At 49.2% G+C, this 20,218-nt stretch overlaps 1 protein-coding gene across 3 annotated transcripts in view; it reads right to left on the reverse strand.

The window, feature by feature from the left end:
* Positions 1-4,132: 4,132 nt before the first annotated feature.
* The window catches only part of LOC125088100 (long-chain-fatty-acid--CoA ligase ACSBG2-like), a 32,975-nt gene continuing 16,889 nt past the window's right edge, over positions 4,133-20,218 (reverse strand). For 2 of the 3 annotated variants that reach the window (XM_047709133.1, XM_047709145.1), the window contains exons 5-15: positions 19,318-19,438; positions 17,018-17,101; positions 14,399-14,548; positions 11,925-12,101; positions 9,969-10,150; positions 9,593-9,826; positions 8,017-8,237; positions 6,729-6,868; positions 6,317-6,563; positions 4,924-5,032; positions 4,133-4,636 (exon numbers count right to left, since the gene is read on the reverse strand). In XM_047709133.1, the coding sequence (XP_047565089.1) occupies positions 4,959-5,032; positions 6,317-6,563; positions 6,729-6,868; positions 8,017-8,237; positions 9,593-9,826; positions 9,969-10,150; positions 11,925-12,101; positions 14,399-14,548; positions 17,018-17,101; positions 19,318-19,438 (1,630 nt within the window). In that variant the 3' untranslated portion in view covers positions 4,133-4,636; positions 4,924-4,958. The remainder of the gene's footprint in view (positions 4,637-4,923; positions 5,033-6,316; positions 6,564-6,728; positions 6,869-8,016; positions 8,238-9,592; positions 9,827-9,968; positions 10,151-11,924; positions 12,102-14,398; positions 14,549-17,017; positions 17,102-19,317; positions 19,439-20,218) is intronic. The other variant, XM_047709138.1, reaches the window with a different exon arrangement.

The following is a 20,218-nucleotide window of genomic DNA, read 5'->3' on the forward strand; positions in this document are numbered from 1 at the left end:
TTTTGCATCTGGCTCCATCCACGTGTCTCCGTTGTTCGTGTATTCTTGTGGTTGAGTAGGGTTCCATGATTTGGGTGGTACTGTGTTTTGTTTATTGATTCATCGGTAGGTGGACATTTGGATTTTCTCCTAGCATTTGGTGATTATGAATAATGCTGCTGTGAACATTTGTGTACAAGCTTTTGGGTCATCTCTCTTTGGCGCATACACCTAGGAGCCAAATTGCTGGGTCATACAGTAACTCCATGTTCAACATTTTAAGAAACTGTCTAAACTGCTTTCCACAGCGGCCATGCTGTTTTCATTCCCTCCAGATCCTTGCTGACACTCAGTATTGCCAGATTTTAAATTTTTAGCCATGGTGGGGGGTGTAAAGTGCTGTCTCGTTGTAGTTTTGACTTGCGTTTCCCTGATGATTGGTGACATGAAGCATCTTTTCACACGTTTAGTGACCGTTTGTCTGTCTTTAGAGAAATGTCCAATCAAATCCTTTTCCTATTTCTAAATTTAGCCATTTGTCTTTTTATTTTTGAGTTGTGTTCTCTACATATTCTGGTTACAAGTTCTTTAACAGATACGTGATTTTTAAAAATAGTTTATTCATTTGAGAGAGAGAGAGAGAAAGCACACAGAGGGAGATGGAGAAGCAGGCTCACCCATGTGGGACTCCATCCCAGGACCCTGGGATCATGACCTGAGTCAAAGGCAGATGCTTAACAGACTGAGTCACCCGGGCGCCCTGCAGATACATGATTCTTTTTTCTTTTTTTTTTTAACTTTTTCAACTTTTTAAAAAAGATTTTATTTATTTATTTGACAGAGAGAGAGAGATCACAAGTAGGCAGAGCAGCAGGCAGAGAGAGAGGGGGAAGCAGGCTCCCTGCTGAGCAGAGAGCCCAATGTGGGGCTCGATCCCAGGACCCTGAGATCATGACCTGAGCCAAAGGCAGAGGCTTAACCCATTGAGCCACCCAGGTGCCCCAGATACATGATTCTTAAATACTTCTGTCTTTTCAGTTTGACATTTGCTTGGCAGTATGTTTTGAAGGGCAAGAGTTTTTAAATTCGGTGAAGTCCAGTCATGTCATTTCATTTATTCTGTGTGCTTTGCAATCACATCTAAGAAATCTTCACCTAATCCCAGGGCACAAAAATTTTCTCTTTACCCCTAAAGTTTTGTAGTTTCGGCTTTTATATTTAGGTATATGATACATTTTGAGTTAGTTTTTGCGTGTGGTGTGAGATGAAGATCTATGTTCTCTTGTTGTGTTTGCTTTGGGCACGTTATTGCGGCATTGTTCATTACAAAGACGGCCCTTTCCCCCACTGAACCACTGGGGCACCTTCATCAAAAATTAGTTGGCCATAAATGTGAGCTTTCATTTCTGCACTCTCTGTGGTATTGACCTTGAACCACACTGTCTTGGTTAGTAGCTTTACGGGAAGCTGTGAAGACGAAAGTCTTGCATCTTTGTCCTTTCATTAAAGGCAAGGATCTGGTGGATGGCAGGGCAGGAGGAGTAAGTCATTATCGGAGACACAAGGATTACAAGGACTCTGAACAGGCAGGCTCTTTATGGCAGCATGGTACGGCTGATGGAAACGACAGGCTCTGAGTTCAAATTCTTAACCTCAGCATGTTCAGAGAATCCATTCAGCAGAGGCTATCGGTGACTTCTTAACCTCTTCCAGCTGTAGGTTGCTGAGTTATAACATGGTGTGAATTCACAGCCTTTCCAGATCTTTGCATGAAAGTTAGTGCATTATTTGAGTTAAATGGTACCCTGAGAGTGGAAATATTGAAATGGTGTTATTTGGGAGGAAGATTGTATGACTTTCAGTGCCTCGAAATTTTATTTATTTATTTATTTATTTATTTATTTATATTTTAATTAATTGATTTATTTTTCAAATTTTTATTTACGTTCTGGTTGGTTCACATGTGGGGTAGTTTTGGTTTCAGGAGTAGTATTTATCACTAGATTAATCACTTACATAGAATACCCAGCGCTCATCACAGCAAGCGCCCTCCTGGATACCCACCCCCAACCCACCTCCCCTCCAACAACCCTCAGATTGTTCTCCATGGTTAACAGTCTCTTATGGTTTGCCTCCCTCTCGTTCTTTTTTTCCCCCCTTCCCCACATGTTCATCTCTTCTGTTTCTTAAATTTCATATAGGAGTGAAATCAGATAGCATTTGTCTTTCTCTGACTGACTTATTTCACTCAGCATAATACACTGTAGCTCCAGCCATGTCCTTTTTTCCTCTTTTTTTAAAGATTTTATTTATTTGATAGAGATCACAAGTAGGCAGAAAGGCAGGCAGAGAGAGAGAGACGGGGAAGCAGACTCCCTGCTGAGCAGAGAGCCCGATGCGGGGCTCGATTCCAGGACCCTGAGATCATGACCAAGCTGAAGACAGAGGCTTGGTCTGAGCCCACTGAGCCACCCAGGCACCCCTCCAGCCATGTCCTTATAAATGATAAGATTTCATTCTTTTTGATGGCTGAGTAATACTCCATTATACACACATGCACACGCACGCGCGTGCACACACACTCCACATCTTCTTTTATCCATTCATCTCTCTATGGACATCTGGGCTTTTTCCATAGTTTGGCTATTGTGGACATTGCTGCTATAAACATTGGGGTGCAGGTTCCCCTTTGAATCACTGTGTTTGTGTCCTTTGGATAAATACCTAGTAGTAAAATTGCTAGGTCGTAGGGTAGCTCTACTTTCAACTCTTTGAGGAGCCTCCATACTGTTTTCCAGAGTGACTGCACCAGCTTCCATTCCCATCAACAGTGTAAGAGGGTTCCCCTTTCTCCCTATCCTTGCCAACATCCATCATTTCCTGACTTGTTAATTTTAGCCATTCTGACTGGCGTGAGGTGGTATCTCATTGTGGTTTTGATTTGTGTTTCCCTGATGCCTAGTGATATTGAGCACTTTTTCATGTGTCTGTTGGCCCTTTGGATGTCTTCTTTGGAGAAATGTCTGTTCATGTCTTCTGCCCATTTCTTGACTGGCTTATTTGATTTTGGGGGGTGGGGGGTAGGCTCTGTGCTGTTGTCTCTAGAAAGTCTCATTCTGTGAGCATCTTGCCCTGCACATGAACCAAAGTTCTGCCCAAATAAAGCTGCTGTCCCCCTTGGTCACACTTAGGCCCCCAATCCCTCTGAATTATTACAGCTTTCTTGGAAAGAATCCGACAGAAACCATGCTGTGTTCCTTATAGTGCAGGTGTCAGGAGATGACGTAGACATTGACCACCGGGTCAAGTTGGTGTCTCTCAGGTTCCCCCACCTTAAATTGATCTTTCCTGCTTTTACAACTGATCAGAATTTTGTTGGGAGGTATTATGAGACGACACCAATTATCTTCCCTAGCATCAAAGCTCCAGCCAGCGACCTCGGTGTCCACTGACAGCTCCTGATTGTCTCCCCTTCCCTCCCATCATGATTGCCAAACAGAGACTTTCTCATCCCATCATTCCTTCTGTGTTATCATGTCATTCTATGACAATAATGACCACCAGTTATTCTGTGGGAAAACAGCCTCAGGAGGACGTGCATCGACAGCATGAGCTGAAGCAAGAAGGCAAGGCAGCACTGTGTTTGACCTCAAGGGGGATTCAAATTTTTCAGCATGTCCACAGATGACCACGGTTGTGTGTTGGGGTCATTGATTTGGGGGTTACAAATAAATTTTAGTGAGCAGGCAAACTTGCGAATATAGAAGCTGGAAAATAAAGAAGACAGACTATATTTGCATATGAAAAAAAAACTAAAAACCTACGAGGTCAATAAGGGAGGCCATCAGATGTGCCATTATCCTGTATGCATTGCATTTGTGTTTGTTTTGTTTGGCAAGGAGTAGGTCTTCATACCTTTCTAATCGATTTATAATTTTATATTTTAAAAAGGAAAGGGGCCCTGGACTATGTCTGAGTAACAGAATCTTAAAAGACTGGAAATCTTCTTTCTCTTGTCCTTGTAGGCTGTCCCTCTCTGGCCTGGGAGGTGTCCCTTCCACTGATCTTTCGGGGACCAGCCCTGTGGATTTGCTGTATCAGTGTTGGTCTGCTTATACGTGACCTTTGGAAGAACAACAAACTTCTGTCTTCTTTAAGTTGCTTTATTTTGGGGTCTTAGGACAACAGTGAAACTCATCTGCAAAGATGGGGTTCATCAGGAACCATAGCTGTTAGCCAAGACTGATGGGGGCTTTGACGGTGATGGTTTACCCGTAACGAGGGGTTTCGGGCCTCAGACGCCCCATGCCATCTGCCTTCTCTGTGCCCCTTCACCAGGAAACATGTGAGTCTCCAAGAGCTACCTTGTCAGATGGGGTCTGTTTTTACAGATTCCCACCCCATCCAGACGCAGAAAGTTGAACTCACAGAGCCCATCAGAATTTGAAACCAGAACTGATTCCAGAGTCCGAACTTCTCAACAAAGGACAAAGAGTTTGAAACTGGGGCCACAAATCCGGACATGGGATGCTGAATTGCTTTATTATCAGAACTTGTTGGAAGGGTTTCCAAGTTGCTTCCAGGAAGATGAGTCAGTTTGGGGACGCACTTCTTCAAACTCGTGAAGGCTTTTCTTTCTGAGGCCTCTGTCAGTCCTCTGGGGAGAAAAGAAAATCTGACTGGAACCACCTGATGGGCCAACGTGCCTCAATCCTTGGGTTCCTGACAAGTAGCACTTTTCCCCACCGAAGTTTCCGACAAAGCTACAGTATAACATCTGGGCATTTTTCTGGAAGAAAAAGCATGAGTTGAGCCCCAACCTAGAATCCCTGCCAAGAAATGTTTGTGTGTGGCCTCCCAGCTCCGCTCACAGACCCGCCTGCATGCAGGGGAACCACCCCTGTTGGACCCATTCAAGGCACAGCCCAGCAAAGCCAGTCTCACCGTCGGGACAGCCAAGAGCAGCTCCACCAGGGAAGTCAGTGGTAGAATTTCTCAATTTGCTTTTTGTATTTCTGGGTGATAAAATGTCTCCTAATCTTTGTCGTCGGACCTGTCGAGAAAGGGGAGACCAGTTCAGAGGTAGGTATGAAATGAAAGTGCGTGTGTCCCGTGTGTGGGCCGCAGGGTCCTGTGGCAGGGGCAGGCTGGGGCTGGCTCTGCCATCAACTCCGTGCATGCCTCGCCTTCCCCATCCATGTGGAGATGACAGAACCTGCCCCTCGGCTGGGGCTGTGGGGTGAGGACTATAGGAGCAGGGAGGCAGACAGTGTGCCAACCTCTGTGGCTCACATGGCTTGTGCACCCCATGAAGGGGGCACACTAGCCCCTGATTTTACAGGGGAGGAAACGGGCTCAGAGAGGGCCAATTGCTCTGAGCTGACCCAGCGCGTATACGGTAGTGTCAAGACTTGAATTCAGGTCCCGATCCACGCCCCAGGTTACTCCCAGGCTCTGGGTCACCATGGGATTCAGGCTTCCCCAGCTGTGTCCTGAGCAGCCCCACAAGGACTGCATTTTCAAACTGGTTGGAAGAACCAAGGATCAGAGGGACAAGTCACTTGGAGGGGACAGGATTTGAGCCCAAATTGTTGGAGGCCATGTGCTTGCCTTCCCCCTAACTCTGCAATCCACGTCATCAGATTAGAGCTGAGTGCTGAGAGCAAGCCCCAGGAAGGATGCTGAGGGATAACAGGTCCCCCAGCCCCCCTGGTGTGAGCCCTCCCCTCTCGGGGCAGACAGACCAAGATCAGTGAACACGTAGGGTAATCCCAGACCATGATGTGGCATGGGGGCAAGATGGCAGCAGTATTGGAGTGGGGAGAGTGAGCTGTAGAGTTGCTCCATTGAGGGCAATGGTGAGTCATGTTAGGTCAGAGAAGCCTGCTCGAGGAAGTGGCCTTTAGTGTGAGATGTGGACAATGAGAAGGAACCAAAGAATTGAGTTGGGCAGGGGGACATTCCAGGCAGAAGGAGTAGCAGGTACAAAGGCCTAAGGCAGAACTACACCTGGAGGGTTGTGGGAACAGTGTGCAGGCCTGTGTGGTTGGGCCAGAGTAAGTGAAAAGGAGAGGTCAGCAGGAGAATGGTCATGCACGGCCATAATGAGGAGTTTGGCTTTTATTCCAAGAGCAGGGCATGGGGGAGAAGGGACAGTGTGTGTGTGTGTGTGTGTGTGTGTGTGTGTGTGTGTGGTGAGGGGAGCTGTGCACCAATGAGCTGAAAGTGGACCCTCAGACCCCCAGTAAAGGGCACATCTTGGTTCCCATGTGGCCCTGGACGCTAGCAAGGGACCAGCCTCCAAGTGCCAAGGCCACCTGCTCTCTGGGCTGCTCACCCAGCTCTCCATGTAGGACAGAAAAGTCCTTCTCCAGGATGGCCCACTTATGGATCCTCTGCGCGTTGGAAATGGCTTCCTGATTCACAGCATCTATGCCTCGCTGGATGGCCTTGTAGACCAGGGGGTCCTGCAGCTCCAGAATCTCAGAGACGGTGGACACGTGGCTTCCTAGGTTCCGGCAGAAGTGGATGGCCTCCAAGCTTAACTTGTCCAGTGGCTCTCCATTCGTCCTGTCGACCTCACACTGGCGCAGGACACCCACGTCACCACACCCAATGACCACACACACTCCCTGGCCACACCCGAGGACCAGGAAGTGGGTCTTGAACCCACAGGGGTGTGCCCTCTGGACCCTGAGGCAGAGACCCCCCCCTGCTCCCGCCCCTGCAGGACAGCAAACCCATGTTACCTTCAACGTCAGCAGGACGCTCAGAAACTTTGCTCTATCTCCCACTAACACGGCATTACTGACTATGGGAATCTTCTCTTTAACCAAGTTCTCGATGGGAATAGGGGCCACGTTCTCACCACCAGCCATGATAAGGATTTCTGGAACAAAGCGTGACTCAGGGTTCGACAGTGACAGTACAAAGGGCTTGTCCCCACCTCCCGAGGATCAGAGAAAGATGCTGACACAGATGACCACTCACTTAGAAAACCCCAGAAGCAGAAAAGGACCCCTGCCCACAGCCGGGACTCCCACCATGCCCTTCTCCAAGCCCCCGACCCAGCATCACTCTGCTCCTCCTCTTCCTGTCTCCTTGAAATTCCCATCAAAAATGCTCAAGTCCTGCGGACTTCACTTGGACAGCGCCCTATGAATCTACTGCCTGTTTCTTGGGCCTCTGTACCCTTTCCAAGCCCTCCGAAAAGTCTTGCTTGGAAGATAGCACAGTGCTTCTGGCCATGCCCTGTCTCTGTCTCCAGGTTTTCGTACCATTTGGCAACCCCAAAAGAACCTTTAAGAGAATTGTGTCACTTTCCCCCGCCAGCCTCTCAAATTCTCTAAGAGCCCCTCCTCCTGTCCCAGATCTGTTCTTCTCTTTTGTCTAAGGATGCTGGATGCCTCCTGTCCCACCCACCCAGACTCCCTGTGTCTTAGCCCATGATCTTTCAGCTATCCCTACTGAGGTGGTTAAGGCAGTGGTAATAATGTGATGGGGATGGACACCTGTGCTGGTGTCTGCCAGGGACTCAGGCATCGAACACTGCTGTTTGTTTAGGGAACCCTTCTCTTCACCTCAAACGCTTGTGGTTTGGATGAGGACTGCCAGGATGAGCATGGGACCAGGTCCGACCCGTCCGCACCCTCTAGTCTGTGCAGAGGTTCATCTCAAGATGGGATCTAGTGAGAGTCAGATCTAAAACTGTGGCTATGCCTTGGTGGTTAGGGTGAGCCTAGACTATTGGCAGCCATCTTGTCACCAAATGGGAAAAGCCTCCAAGAACGGCCCCAAAGCACCAAGGACAGCTCTCAGAAAGGGAGGGACCAAGCAATTCCTTTGATGCTATTTTGGCACCTGGGTCCAGCCATGCCTGAAGTGAGACCTCTTGGACTACCCCATTTTTGAGCCGATAGTTCCTCTTTTTCGCTTCAACCTATTTCAGAAGGCTTTTCTTTGCTTGTCATGGAAATGATGCTAACCTAGCCCTCTTACTGAATAGCTACTGCCTACGTCGAGCTCACCGCCAAGTACCTTTGATGCGGCCGGTGATGTAGAGGTAACCATGGCTGTCTATGCGGCCCAGGTCCCCCGTGTGTAGCCAGCCTTCGTCATTGATGACCTCCATGGTCACGTCTTCCATTTCCAGATAGCCCATGAAGACGTGCCGACCCCAGATGCAGATCTCCCCGATGCCGTCCTTGCTCTGCTGGTATAGCATGTTCTTACATCCAGCCATGATTTTGCCACAGCTGCCGGGGGGTGGGAGGGGGGAAACCAGGGCTCAGGGAGACAAGGTCACCCACGCGGGGCAGCCTGGGTCCACAGCCTGGGCTCCCTTGCGGGATCTGCTGCTCTCACCCTCTCCAGGACCTGGTGGGCATGAGGAGGGCTACTGATAGTTCCAAGAGAAGGAAATACAAATGGATTTGGAATGGACACAAAGAGGGTTTTTTCCCAACTTCACCCGTAACAAAAGGAACATGCAGGAGAGTCGTGTTGAGGTACCATTTTTTTAACCAACTGCTTTAGCACTGTGGGCGGTGTGCATGCAAAACGTTCGCTTCAGCACTCTTTGTGGAGAAGAAGCCCTAAGTACCCACTGGTAAGGGGACCAGTTTGGTGAATGACGGTGCGTGCATGCGGGGGGACTCTCTGCAGCTGTTGAAGACGGGGCAGGTGCTTTGTAGAGGGAACATTCTCCACGAGATGGGCATCTGTGGACAGCCACATCCATTTGATTCCTGAGCTTGGATGATGTGAGTCAAGACCAATGGGAAGTTCATATTATGAACCTGGATAATGAAGGACACTGGGTTATCCAACCTCCTGTGGTCCCCGAGCACCAGATGGCAAGTAGTCATTGAGAGATGCTGAGTATTGTGTTCATTTTAGCATGGAAAATGCTTTTGTTGGGGAGAAAAGCATAAATGTCCAGGCACTGCTCATACCAGGTTAGCGTAAAGACAATGGTGGGGTGGTCTGGCCTCTGAGAGGGTGTTAGGGGTTGAGTTGAGCCCCTCTCTCCCATCACATGTTGTATGGCTAATTCCCAGCCCCTCAGAATGTGACTGGATCTGGGAACAGGGTCATTGCAGATGTCTCAAGTTCAGTTAAGATGAGGTCATACTGGAGTAGGGTGGCCCCAAGTCCAGTCTGCCCGGTGTTGTCCTAGAAAGGGGAAGCTTGTATTTCAGACATGCTTGTGGGGAGAACCACGTGTTGATGAAGGCAGAGATCCAGGGGATGCATCTAAAAGGTCAGGCATGGAGCCTGGTTCCAGCTAAGCTTGGGAGAAAGCTAGCAAGGACCCATGGACACGTTTGAGATGGAGCATGGCAGAGACGAAGGGTCTTCAGAGGTGAACCTGGGTTAGATGAGCCTGGAGGGGGGCATCTGGAGGCAAAACTCACAGGTGACAATTAGGGAGACCCTGGAACATTCTAAGAGCCCTTGTCCATGGGCTCTTGGACACATGGGGGCTTCCCTTGTGAAGATTGAGGGCTTGGAAGCTGGATAATAGGCATCATCCTGGAGACGCAGGTCAGGGTTCACCTTAGCAGTGCCCCATGTTGTTGAAGGGCTGGGGGTCTTCCCAGGAGGCTGGTACCTGTGAATCTTGTAGTTATTCTGGCTGAACATGCTGTGGGGTCCCGTGCATTCCGTCATACCGTATATCTCATTTATAGGCAAGTCCAGGCTTAGGAAGAACTGAGAGGTCTGTTGGTCGAGAGGTGCAGCCCCGCTGACAGAAAAGTGGCAGTTATCAAGGCCAAGGTCACTCCTGACTTTGCTGAACACCAGGGCCTTCGCCATGCGGTAGCTCCCGGGAGTGTCATGTACCCTGTGAATAAGAACGCCAGTGCCCTTTGCATGGCTCAGCAGCCATGGAGCTGAACGGGGATCGGTGGGCACCAGCTGGAGAAGGCTGAGCCCCCTTCCCCATGGCCCTCTCCCTGCCTAGCTCCTCTGGACCCTCCACTTACCCCAGCATCCTTTTTGTATTGACCTTTAAGCCAATAACTCTTCCCCATGAGAACACCTTCTTCCTCAAGCTTGAGAATTTGACGCTATTTTCTTTGATCATCTCCTGCATCTTCTCCCAAATTCGGGGCACCCCCAGGAAGATGGTGGGCTTTACCTCCTTCAGAGTGCTGATCAGGGTACCCTGCAAGAGACCGAGCTGGGTTAACCACACCTGCCCCTGCCTGGAACCCAGGTGTCCCATCTCTCCCCAGCCCGTTAGCTCAGCCCTGGAGAAGCTTCTCTTGGCTGCTTGGACCAGGGCGAGCACCCACCCCAGGGAGCCAACCCACTGGTGGGCTGGGGGACAGTCAGTGTTCCCTCTCTGGGTGAAGCCTAGGGATTTGGTGGAGAGCACCGACTGGTGACAAAGACCAACCCAAGGAGGCAGTGGACTGTTGCACAGCTGTTAAAAAGGATGTAAGATTTGTTCCCAGACAGATCTGTGGGTTCATGCAATCCCTTTCAAAATCCAGGCAGACTTTCCCACAGACTGACAAGCCCATCTCGACATTTATGTGGAAATGCAGAGAACCTAGACTGACCAAAGAGGTTTTGGAAGAGAAGAACAAAGTGGGAAGAATTACTACCCGATTTTGAAATTTATTCTGCAATAGGGTGATCAGCCATTCCGGTTTGCTCAGAACCCAAGGAGCTCCTGAAAGGTGGGATTCTCAGTCATAAAACCAGGAATGTCCCACAAACCAGGGCAAGGTGGGCGCCATGCCAGAAAGCCAGAAACGTCCAGTTGGTGCGGTTTGGATGTAAGGCTGGACATACGGGTTCAACGGGACAAAATAGAAAATTCAAACACGAGTCTCTACGTTTATGAGCAATTCGCAGTCCGTGAAAGTGCCCGTGCAACTCAGCGGAGGGGAGGCTAGTACTATCCTGAAAAGTAGAAGCAAGGGCTCCATTTAGCATCTTCTCCCCCACGCACAAGCGAACTCAGGATGGAGCACAGACCCAAGCGTGAGCGCGAAAACTGGAGGGTCCGTGGGGAGCGCCACAGAGACCCCCACAGCCCCAGGGCAGCCAGGGTCCCACGCACATGGCACCACACTCATGAAAGAAGAGAGAAAAGACTTCATCGGAGTTAAGAATGAAAAGACACGCCCCCAGGAGAGGGCGTTGGCGGACCAATAATCTGGTCCAACGCCACTGTAGGAAGAGACGCGGCCACATTTTGAAGTGAGCAAAAGGTTGGCACAGACGCTTTTCTCCCAGAGAAGGTCGATAACCAGTCACCAAGCCTGTCAGGAGGCGCTTGTCACCTGCTCGGCACGAGGGCTGCCGCCCCCCACCCACTTGCCACTCTGAAAACAGTCTGGCAGTTTCTTAAAACGTTAAGATACCTTTATCACCCGGCGGGTGCCGGGTTAGTTGTTTGGAAACTGGATAGTTTTCAGAGATGATAAGGATATGGGCAGATGGGAACTTTTCAGGTCCTGAAGGTGCGTGGGTGCACATGACGCAGTCAGCCAGAGAAGAAAGTATTTATCGAGTGGCTACAATGCCCCAGACACTGGGCACTGGGGTAGGAAGGGGGTGAAGAGAGGCCAAGGGGATACTGAAGCAGAAAACAAAATGACAAAAAGAGATGTGGGTAAGGGCCTTGAGATGGGTTTGGTTTGGGGAGCTTTTTGGTGCTGGGAATACTGACTATAAAAAAAAAAAAAAACCCACACACACACATTCTGCTTTCAAAACAAGTCACATCTTCGTTTTGGATTGTTCAGTGCACAACCCACACAACCATATGTGGCTGCCTTGATTTGGGTAAAGATAAAAACTAAAAAAATGTGGTCGACCGTTTCCATTGTTCCTAAATGGAGTGTAAGATGAGGAGAGAGAAGGAGCCCCCTGGATCTAGGGGCTTGGAAACCCAGCCACTGACCCCGGGCTGCCCTCAGCCTTACTTTGAGAGCGTCTGGTTGAGCAAAGTAAGTGAAAGCCCCGATCTTCATGGGTAACCACATATCCATCATTTGAGCTGCAATGTGGCTGAGGGGAAGGTAGCTGACCACCACCTCCTGCTTTTCTGAGGCACAAGACAGGCCACTGTTCTTTGCCACTGCACCTGCCGTCCACGTGATCTGGAACACAAGTCAGGATTACGATCCAGGGGGCTCCCCCTGGCCTCACTGGAGGGCCATTTAAATGTGATTACTTAACAAACACTTACAGCACATCTGCTGTGTGCTGGGCCCTGCTCTCACACTTTCCAAACATGAAGTCATCCCATGCTGGGTCAGTAACTACAACCCTTTATACTTTACAGGTGGAAAAACAGAAGCCCAGAGTGGTTAACGAACTTGCCCGAGGCCAGGAGGAGCTGTAAAAGGTAGTGGGTAGCTTTGGACGTTGAACCGACCCCCGTTGGATCTAACAACAGAGCCTAGCATTGGAATGTCTACATGGAAAGTCAGAAATCTTAACAGATCCAGTAAGTCGCCCAGGATCCAATCCTGGCTCCGTTGTTTGCTAGCTTGGCAACTGCAGGCTCTTTGCTCACCTGTAAAATGGGCACGGGGCTCCTCGTGTCCCGCAAACCAAAAGGCCACCCATAATCCCATCACACAAATACCCCACAGTTAACATATGCTTGTTTCTCCTTTTCCACAATGTGCCTCGATATGTCGTTTTTGCAGATGTATAATTTTGAAGTCTGTTTTTCTCACTGGTGTCATCCTTTTGGGCAAACAGTTACCTTGTTAATCCTGCCACACAGGCCTCCACACCATTCCTCCCACACATGAGTCAGGGTCCTGCCTCAGGACCTTTGCACTGGCTGTTTTCTCTGCTTGGAATGCTCTTCCTCCAGCTTGCCCCGCAACTGAGTCTTTCTCACACTTGCCATTTCTGCTTGAATGCCGTACCACCTCAGACGGGCCGTGTCACGCCTCACAGACTGAAGTTGCCATCGTCTAAGTCACTAGGTGCCATCACACACCACAACAGTTCATGACATCTTATCTTCTGGTAAGCAGTTTAGCGAGAGGTTAAAGGGTGCCTAGATCAGCATGGTGACAAGTACCCTGGGAACTCGAGGAACTTTGAACTGTTGATGTGTGTGGAGAGAACTGGGATCACTTACTCTGGGAGGCAGCTCGGAGAGGCAGAAGCCATTCTCATCTCCATCTTACAGATGGGGAAACAGAGGCCCAGAGAAGGGGAGGAACTTGTCCCAGGCCACACGGCTGGCAGGTGGGAGGGCTGGGATTCGGAGCCAGGCGGCCTCGCTCCAGGGCTACTCTTGATCTCGGCTCAGGTTGTGATCTCAGGGTTGTGAGATTGAGTCCCAAGTTGGGTTCCATGGTCAGCGGGGAGCCTGCTGGAGATCCCTCTCCGTCTGCCCCTCCCCCCACTCTCTCAAATAAACACATCATTCAAGAAAAAGTGTTTGCTGTGTAGCCAGCCTGCGTGGGTTCAAGCTGCACCACGGTGCTCTCTGTGTGAGCTGGGCCAAGTTACAGAACCTCTCTGGACTTCAGTTTTCCCACCTGTAAAAAGAGCCTGGCAGAATTGGGAGGGTCGCCATGAGGATTTACCAAGTGTAAAGCTCTCAGAACAGGGCCTGGCATGTAATGAGCATGACTCTCTCCTGCTCTTTTTTTTTTTTTTAAGCAGTTTATTGAGGTGAAACTGACAGTGTCTGACACCCCCCCATTTGTCTCCACCAGTGAAACCATCACCAGCCTCAACATGGTGAACATGGGGTCACCCCTCTGTCACGCCTCTCTTTGCCACCCACCTCCCCCTGCCGCCACCCAAGCAGCCCCAGGTCTGCTTTCTGTTCCTACAGCTACGTTTGCATTTCTTAGGGTTTTGTATAAATGGGATCTTTTAGGACCTGTTCCCCTTATTCTCCTGTACCAGTGGTCTGAGCTACTATCACCTGTGGACTCCATCCAGACATGCATGTGTCTTTCCCAGACACGTAGCCCTTCTTAAGTAAACAAAACATCAACTTCTGCTTTATTTCCAAGAAGCACAGAGTGTATATCCTGCTCTTCTACCTGCTTATTTTACTGTTGAACACTGTTCTACGCTCTCTAGGAATATATCAACTCATTTCATTTTCAAAACACCCCTGGAGGCAGGGGCTGTCATTATCATACCCAGTTTAGAGCTGCGCAGACAAAGGCTTAGAGATGTTAGGTGTCTGGCCCAAGATCGCGAGGCAGGATTTGAACACAGGTCTGTTCTAAAGCCCCTGATCTCCCTGCACTGTGCTGCCCTCTTGGAAGTGTTTCGCTGGCTAGGGAGCCCCAGGGGTCCAGACCCCCGAATGCTACCCTGCCCCCAGTGGGGTGAGAACAGGAAGAGCCGGAGGGCCACTGGCCTGGGTGCTGTCACCATTGGCACTGGGTTCATCACCATTGGCACTTACGTTGTCATGGCTAAGCATCACTCCCTTGGGATTGCCTGAGGTCCCAGAAGTATAGATGATCACAGCGCACTGATTAGCCCTCTGGCTTTCCATGATCTGGTCCAGTTGGGAATCGGGGATGTCGTTGCCCAGGTCCATGAAATCATTCCACTGTGCAGAAGAGACAGGCAGAGAATGGGGACTCGGGATGTGCGGGGGACCCTCGACACGCCAGGGGTCCCCTTCCCCTGTCAGGTCTGGTGCCATCAGCTTCTCTAAAACATGATTCCCAGTGAGAGGGAGGACCCAGGGTCACCAGTCGTGGTGCCTCTTACAAAAGCCCTAAGATGTTTGCTTCCCCTCCTTCACTTCCTGGTAGGCTGCTGGGTCTGCACCTGTGAGCGCAGCTGGTCCAGTCACAGTGAAGGTCAGGGCTTTTGCTGGAAGTGCTGGGACTGGAATGAATCATCCGGGCATGAATGAGTCAAGATGTAGCCCCAGGAGCTGCCTAAGGTCACACAGCAAGTAAACAGGAACTAGCAGTCTAAACCAATACAGCCACACTCTGCTCTTACTGACCTTCCAGAATGATGCCTCGGAAGGAACTGTATGGACTGAGTATCACACAGGACCTGCAAAAATTCTACCACTGAGTCCCCCACCCACCAGGCTCTGGAGGAGGGCAATGCCCCAAATTCAAGATGGCAGGCGTGTAGCACCTTCCAGAAGCAGAACCAGGGGAATGCCAGCCCCGTGACATCAGGACATGTCCATCTCTGCTTGGTTCAGCTGGGAGGGAGTTGCTGGCATCCAGGGGGTAGAGGTGGGGGGGCGCCACTCAGCATCCTGCAGTGCGCAGGACGGCCCCGCGACAAAGGGTTATCCACCCCAAACGTCTGTAGCAACGAGATTGAGAAATCCCAGTGTAAGTGGTGTGGCTAGCAAGAGAGTTTTTTTGAAGTATCCAGACCTCAGGTATTGTTGCTCCGATGGTCACTTTAAACCTCAAAAGTCTATGATTCTGGTCATTTTTCTTCCTTATTTATTCACCATCCCTGGTCTTAGGATTCGAGTGTTTTCTGGAAGGTATGAACGCTGGCAAGGTTTTGGTTGGCCAGAGAGGATCGTGGGTATCTTCTGTCCCGCCTGTGTGGGGGCAAACCTAATAAACGCCGTGACGTTGCAGGACTTCTGATTTGAGTCGTGGGTTTGAGGGTCTCATCTCATGGATATTAACAGGAGCTTGTCCTTGGGCCTCATGAGCCTCCTGGCCCGGCTTCCGTGAGATAACCCAGTGTATCCTCACACACAGAACCTGTGCTCTGGCTAAAGCGTGCCTCTGTTGCTCATACCGGCACATTTCCCGACTAAAACACGCTAAGGCAGGGGCATCCGAATGGCTCAGTCAGTTAAGTGTCTGCCTTTGGGTCAGGTTATGGTCCCAGGATCCTGGGATCAAGTCCCTCGTTGGGCTCCCTGCTCAGCGGGGAGCCTGCCTCTCCCCCTGCTTGTGCGTGCTCTCTCTCTCTCTCTCAAGTAAATAAATAAAAAATCTTTGAAAAATAAAACATAAAACACGGTGAGGAAGAGTACCTTTTCAAAAAATGACTGTGATGGCATTTATGGTTTCACACACTCTTTGGTGGCCTTGCCCCTCCCTCAGTAAGAGGTGGTCTAGGTCCCCACCCCAACCCCCCACTGCTCAGCAGACCTTTTGGTCGGCCGTGATGGGCACAGTATGTCGGAAGCGATGGTGTGTGGCTTCCAAGAGTAGATTGTTAAGGGCAAGACATCTTCCACCTGGCCTTCTCTCTCTCTGTCTCTGTCTTTCGATGTTTCTGTAGAGTTCTGAGCCAGGAGTAAGTCCAGAGATCCCTAGGTCACCATGCCGGAGAGGCCACAAAGAGAGAGGGGGAGGCCCAGGAGCCCCAGGTGCAGGGTCCAGACCAGAGTGAGGACTGGGGACTTAGTTAGCCTCCAGTGCAAAAATTGAAGGAGATGCAAACAACAAAATAAAACAAAAGGACAACAAACCTTTGGCAATCAAGAGAAATTGTATTTTAATGCAATATATTTTAAGTCACTAACCATCAAAAAATCCATGATGAATGAAATAATAAAAAAAATTTTTTTTTGAAATATCAAAAATTTAAGTGAAGACAGGCTCCACAAGGGCTGTTGGTCCAAGCCATGGCAGAAATGCTCAGCCCCATATTCGTATTTATACATATTAAGTGACGGTTCATGGTTTTAGTGACACTATTATTGATGACTTGGCACATATTAAAGCCGCAAGTCAAGTTTTAACAAATTCTGGTTGGGATATAAAGTAAATATTTAAACCCAATGCTGTGGGTTTTCACACACCCTGCTTTTCAGTGACGTAGTATTTTTTCAGTTGCTTTAATGTTCTGAAAAAAGAAGTAAGAATAAAATGATCGTTGTTGTCTTAAGCCACCAATTTTGGGGGGAGACTTGTTGCACAGCAATAAATAACCAGAACAGACATCTTCCCATCAACCAGACCCTTCACACCAGGAAGAAAGAGGAAAGCCCTAAGGCCCCATCTGCCCACCTTGCGGGCCCACCTTCCCCTTGGCTCAGCGGCCCCCGCCCCACACTCACACTTACTGTACTTACAGAGTACAGGTTATTACTGCTCCCCTTCATGGGCAGCTTGTACTGGACGATCACCTTCAGGGGCTCCATCCTGCTCTGCGGAATCTGAAAGAAATTTCCATGTGGGCCTCATGGCCCTGGGAGAGACTGAGGGTAGATGCGTTTCCTAAGCAATGGCCCACAGTGACCCCAGCCTCTTTACTCTCCCCTTCCCAGCCTGTACAACATGGCTCTTTGTCCCAACTGGCAGGACACAGCCTGATTTTAGGACTGGGTTCTTGGTGCTCAGTATCAGTAGCCTCCAACACTTAAAGGCTGATGAAGATGAGAGCCTCCTGAGTCCTGCTCCCCTCATAGAGTCATGGTTGTTGGTTTATGAGCCCGCCCCTTGCACTATATGCCCAAGATCCAACTACCCTCCTAGCTGGAGCTAGGCAGCAAAAATCCTCTGTGCAGGTCACTGGAACCAGGGCAAGCTCAGGACTTTCTACTTATACCAAGGGCTTTCAGGTTCAGTAGACCATGCTTGCGGGATTCTTGTACCCTGCTGATACAAAGGAAGGGGTGTGGTTCCACAGCTTGTCTAGCCGATCCAATGATGAAGTCACTTCCAACATCCGGTATGGCAATTATAAATATAACCAAGTCTGTAGCATAGGTTGAGAGAAGAGGACAGAAGCTCTGTGAACAGTGGGACAGGAGGTTTCCAGAGAAAGAGGGAACCGACATCCAGAATGCTTGGAACAGGAAATGGCCGGGGAGGTTTGAGGACTATGTGAAGTCTCAGATGGCTAGGTCAAGGATAGAGGGAGAGGATTGGGGTTGAGGCAGGGAAGGATGGTTAGGGCCATGTCAGGGATACCTTGGAGGCAGTGGTGAGGAGTCGGGAGTTTATTCTAAGGAGGCAGGGAGTCAGTGAAGAGTTGGAGGGCTGTAAGCCTGTGGGTGTTGCCTAGAACAAAAGACTTCCAAGCAGAACTGAATACCCAGTTTGGGAGGAGCGTGTCAGAAGCCTGGCTTTGAATCTTGTATACAAAGAGTATGCAATAATTTCTAATGGTAGAAAACCCCAAATTGTAAGCCAGTATTGGCAGAAAGGACCCAGTCTTCACCCACCACCCATCCCACAGTTTGTTCTGCTATGAACAGAACAAATAGGGAACGATAGGAGTATTGGAGATCGTTGAGGCATGACTTAAGAAAACAATTTCAGAAAGCTCAAGCCTGAAGGGAGAAGTCTGTTCCCACTGAACCAGGTCAGGAATTAGGCGTCCAAGGAGGCTTGGTGGCAGAGTGTTCTAGTTCACTGAGTCTAGCTGGATTTCATGAGTCTGGAAAGTCTACCCTAACTTCAGAGATGTTAAAATGTGGGAAAACATGACCAACGATGATTGGAGGATGCCATTGACAGCAAGACACATCTCACCTCCAGAGATATCGACAAGCAGAGAAGTGTTTAACTCAGAAATATGATATTGACGCAAGGGCCACAGGGCCCTTGGGCTAAGTGGTGAACCTGGTCACCTGCCCTCACCCCCCGAAGGACTCCTCTCCCCATGGGATCCTCCTGCCAAAAAGCCGGGTCAGGAAATTGCAGCTCATTCAAACACTAGTAATTGAAAAACTTTCTACAACATCCACACGAAGTTACTACAAGAAGAAAAAGGGAGCACGAGAGGAGCCAAATTTTATACGTAAAGAAAAGTCACCACAAAGCAAAGGAAAATTGCCACCCAACATTCCAACATAGGATCTAAAACATAACAAAGTAAATACAGCTAGAAAGGAAGAACACAAAGCAAAGCTACAAGCACTGAGGGAAGAGAGAGCCATACCAGAAAGAAGTGAAACAGGAAGTGGTAGAACTTAGCGAAGAAATGGAAGAGAAAGCAGCATTTCAGGAATGATGACAGTTATTTTAAAAATGACAATTACAAGGGGGTGTAAGCCTCAAAATGCTTCCATTTCTAAAAGAAAACAGTGGGCTGTGTATAAAGTAATACATAAACACATTTAAAAAAAAATAGAAGCTTACAACCTGGGCAGGGAGCCTACTTAAAAAAAATAAAACAAAAAAAGGGGATTTAAAAAAAATAGAATCTCAGTAGGAAATGAAGTTAATACAAGTTGGAAGTTAGATCCCTGCCACTCTACCCGGTTCTCCCTAGTTATACGTGGAGGAGATTTACTGAACCCAAGAATGGGGCCAGCCCCACCATCCAGCCTATCATTAACATCCACCTGGGACTAATGGGACAGGCAGTCAGAGCCCTGCAATCCCCCTGGGTGAATGGTGGGTGGTGTTCGAGTTTGGGCTTTACCGAAAGGATTTTCCTTAACTGTAGGTCATTCTCAACCAGCAGGACGTTCACTTTGGCATGACTAATGACGTACTGACAAGCCTCCGCAGAGTTGGTGGCATAAATACCAACACAAAGACCCCTGGGAAAAGAAAACACATGCGCGTGTGCACATCTTAACATGGGAATGTTCTGGAAGGTGGAGGGGGGCACCCTAGAGACAAGTTCTGAGTTTGCAGCCTTGGTACCAGCTTCCCTCCCTCCACAACTTCACCGTGATGAAATGAAGCCGCAAAATAAGGGTGAGGAAGGAAAGCAGCAAGTCCTGTAATGTCATCGTGGTGGCCGATCATGGAACCCTCACAGCATCCCATTTTAAAGATGCAGAAACTGAGCCTTAGGGCAGGGAAGTCAGTTGTTCAGGGTCCCAAGGTAACCGAAGCTAGAGGTGGGGTTTGGACGCCCCCCCCCCCTCAGGTACCTGTTCCGTTCATCTGACTGCCTTTTGTTCTTGCCTTTAACCATTCTGTTTTTCAAATTTGCATTTCCCTGATGGCTTCAAGCTCTTGTTGGCTACTTCCCTTTGTGAGCTTTCTGTTCAAGTCTTTCCTTATTTAAAATCTTTCTGTCGGGGCACCTGGGTGGCTCAGTGGGTTAAAGCCTCTGCCTTTAGCTCAGGTCATGATCTCAGGGTCCTGGGATCGAGCCCCGCATCAGGCTCTCCGCTCAGCGGGGAGCCTGCTTCCCCCTCTCTCTCTGCCTGCCTGCCTACTTGTGATCTGTATGTCAAATAAATAAATAAAATCTTTCTTTTTTTCTTTAAAGATTTTTAAGATAATCTATATACATCCAGCGTGGGGCTCAAACTCATGACCCTGAGATCAAGAGTCCTATGCTTTGTCTTTTTATTACTCATTATAAA

This window comes from Lutra lutra, chromosome 1 (assembly GCF_902655055.1).
Source record: "Lutra lutra chromosome 1, mLutLut1.2, whole genome shotgun sequence".
NCBI classification, from domain to species: Eukaryota; Metazoa; Chordata; class Mammalia; order Carnivora; family Mustelidae; genus Lutra; species Lutra lutra.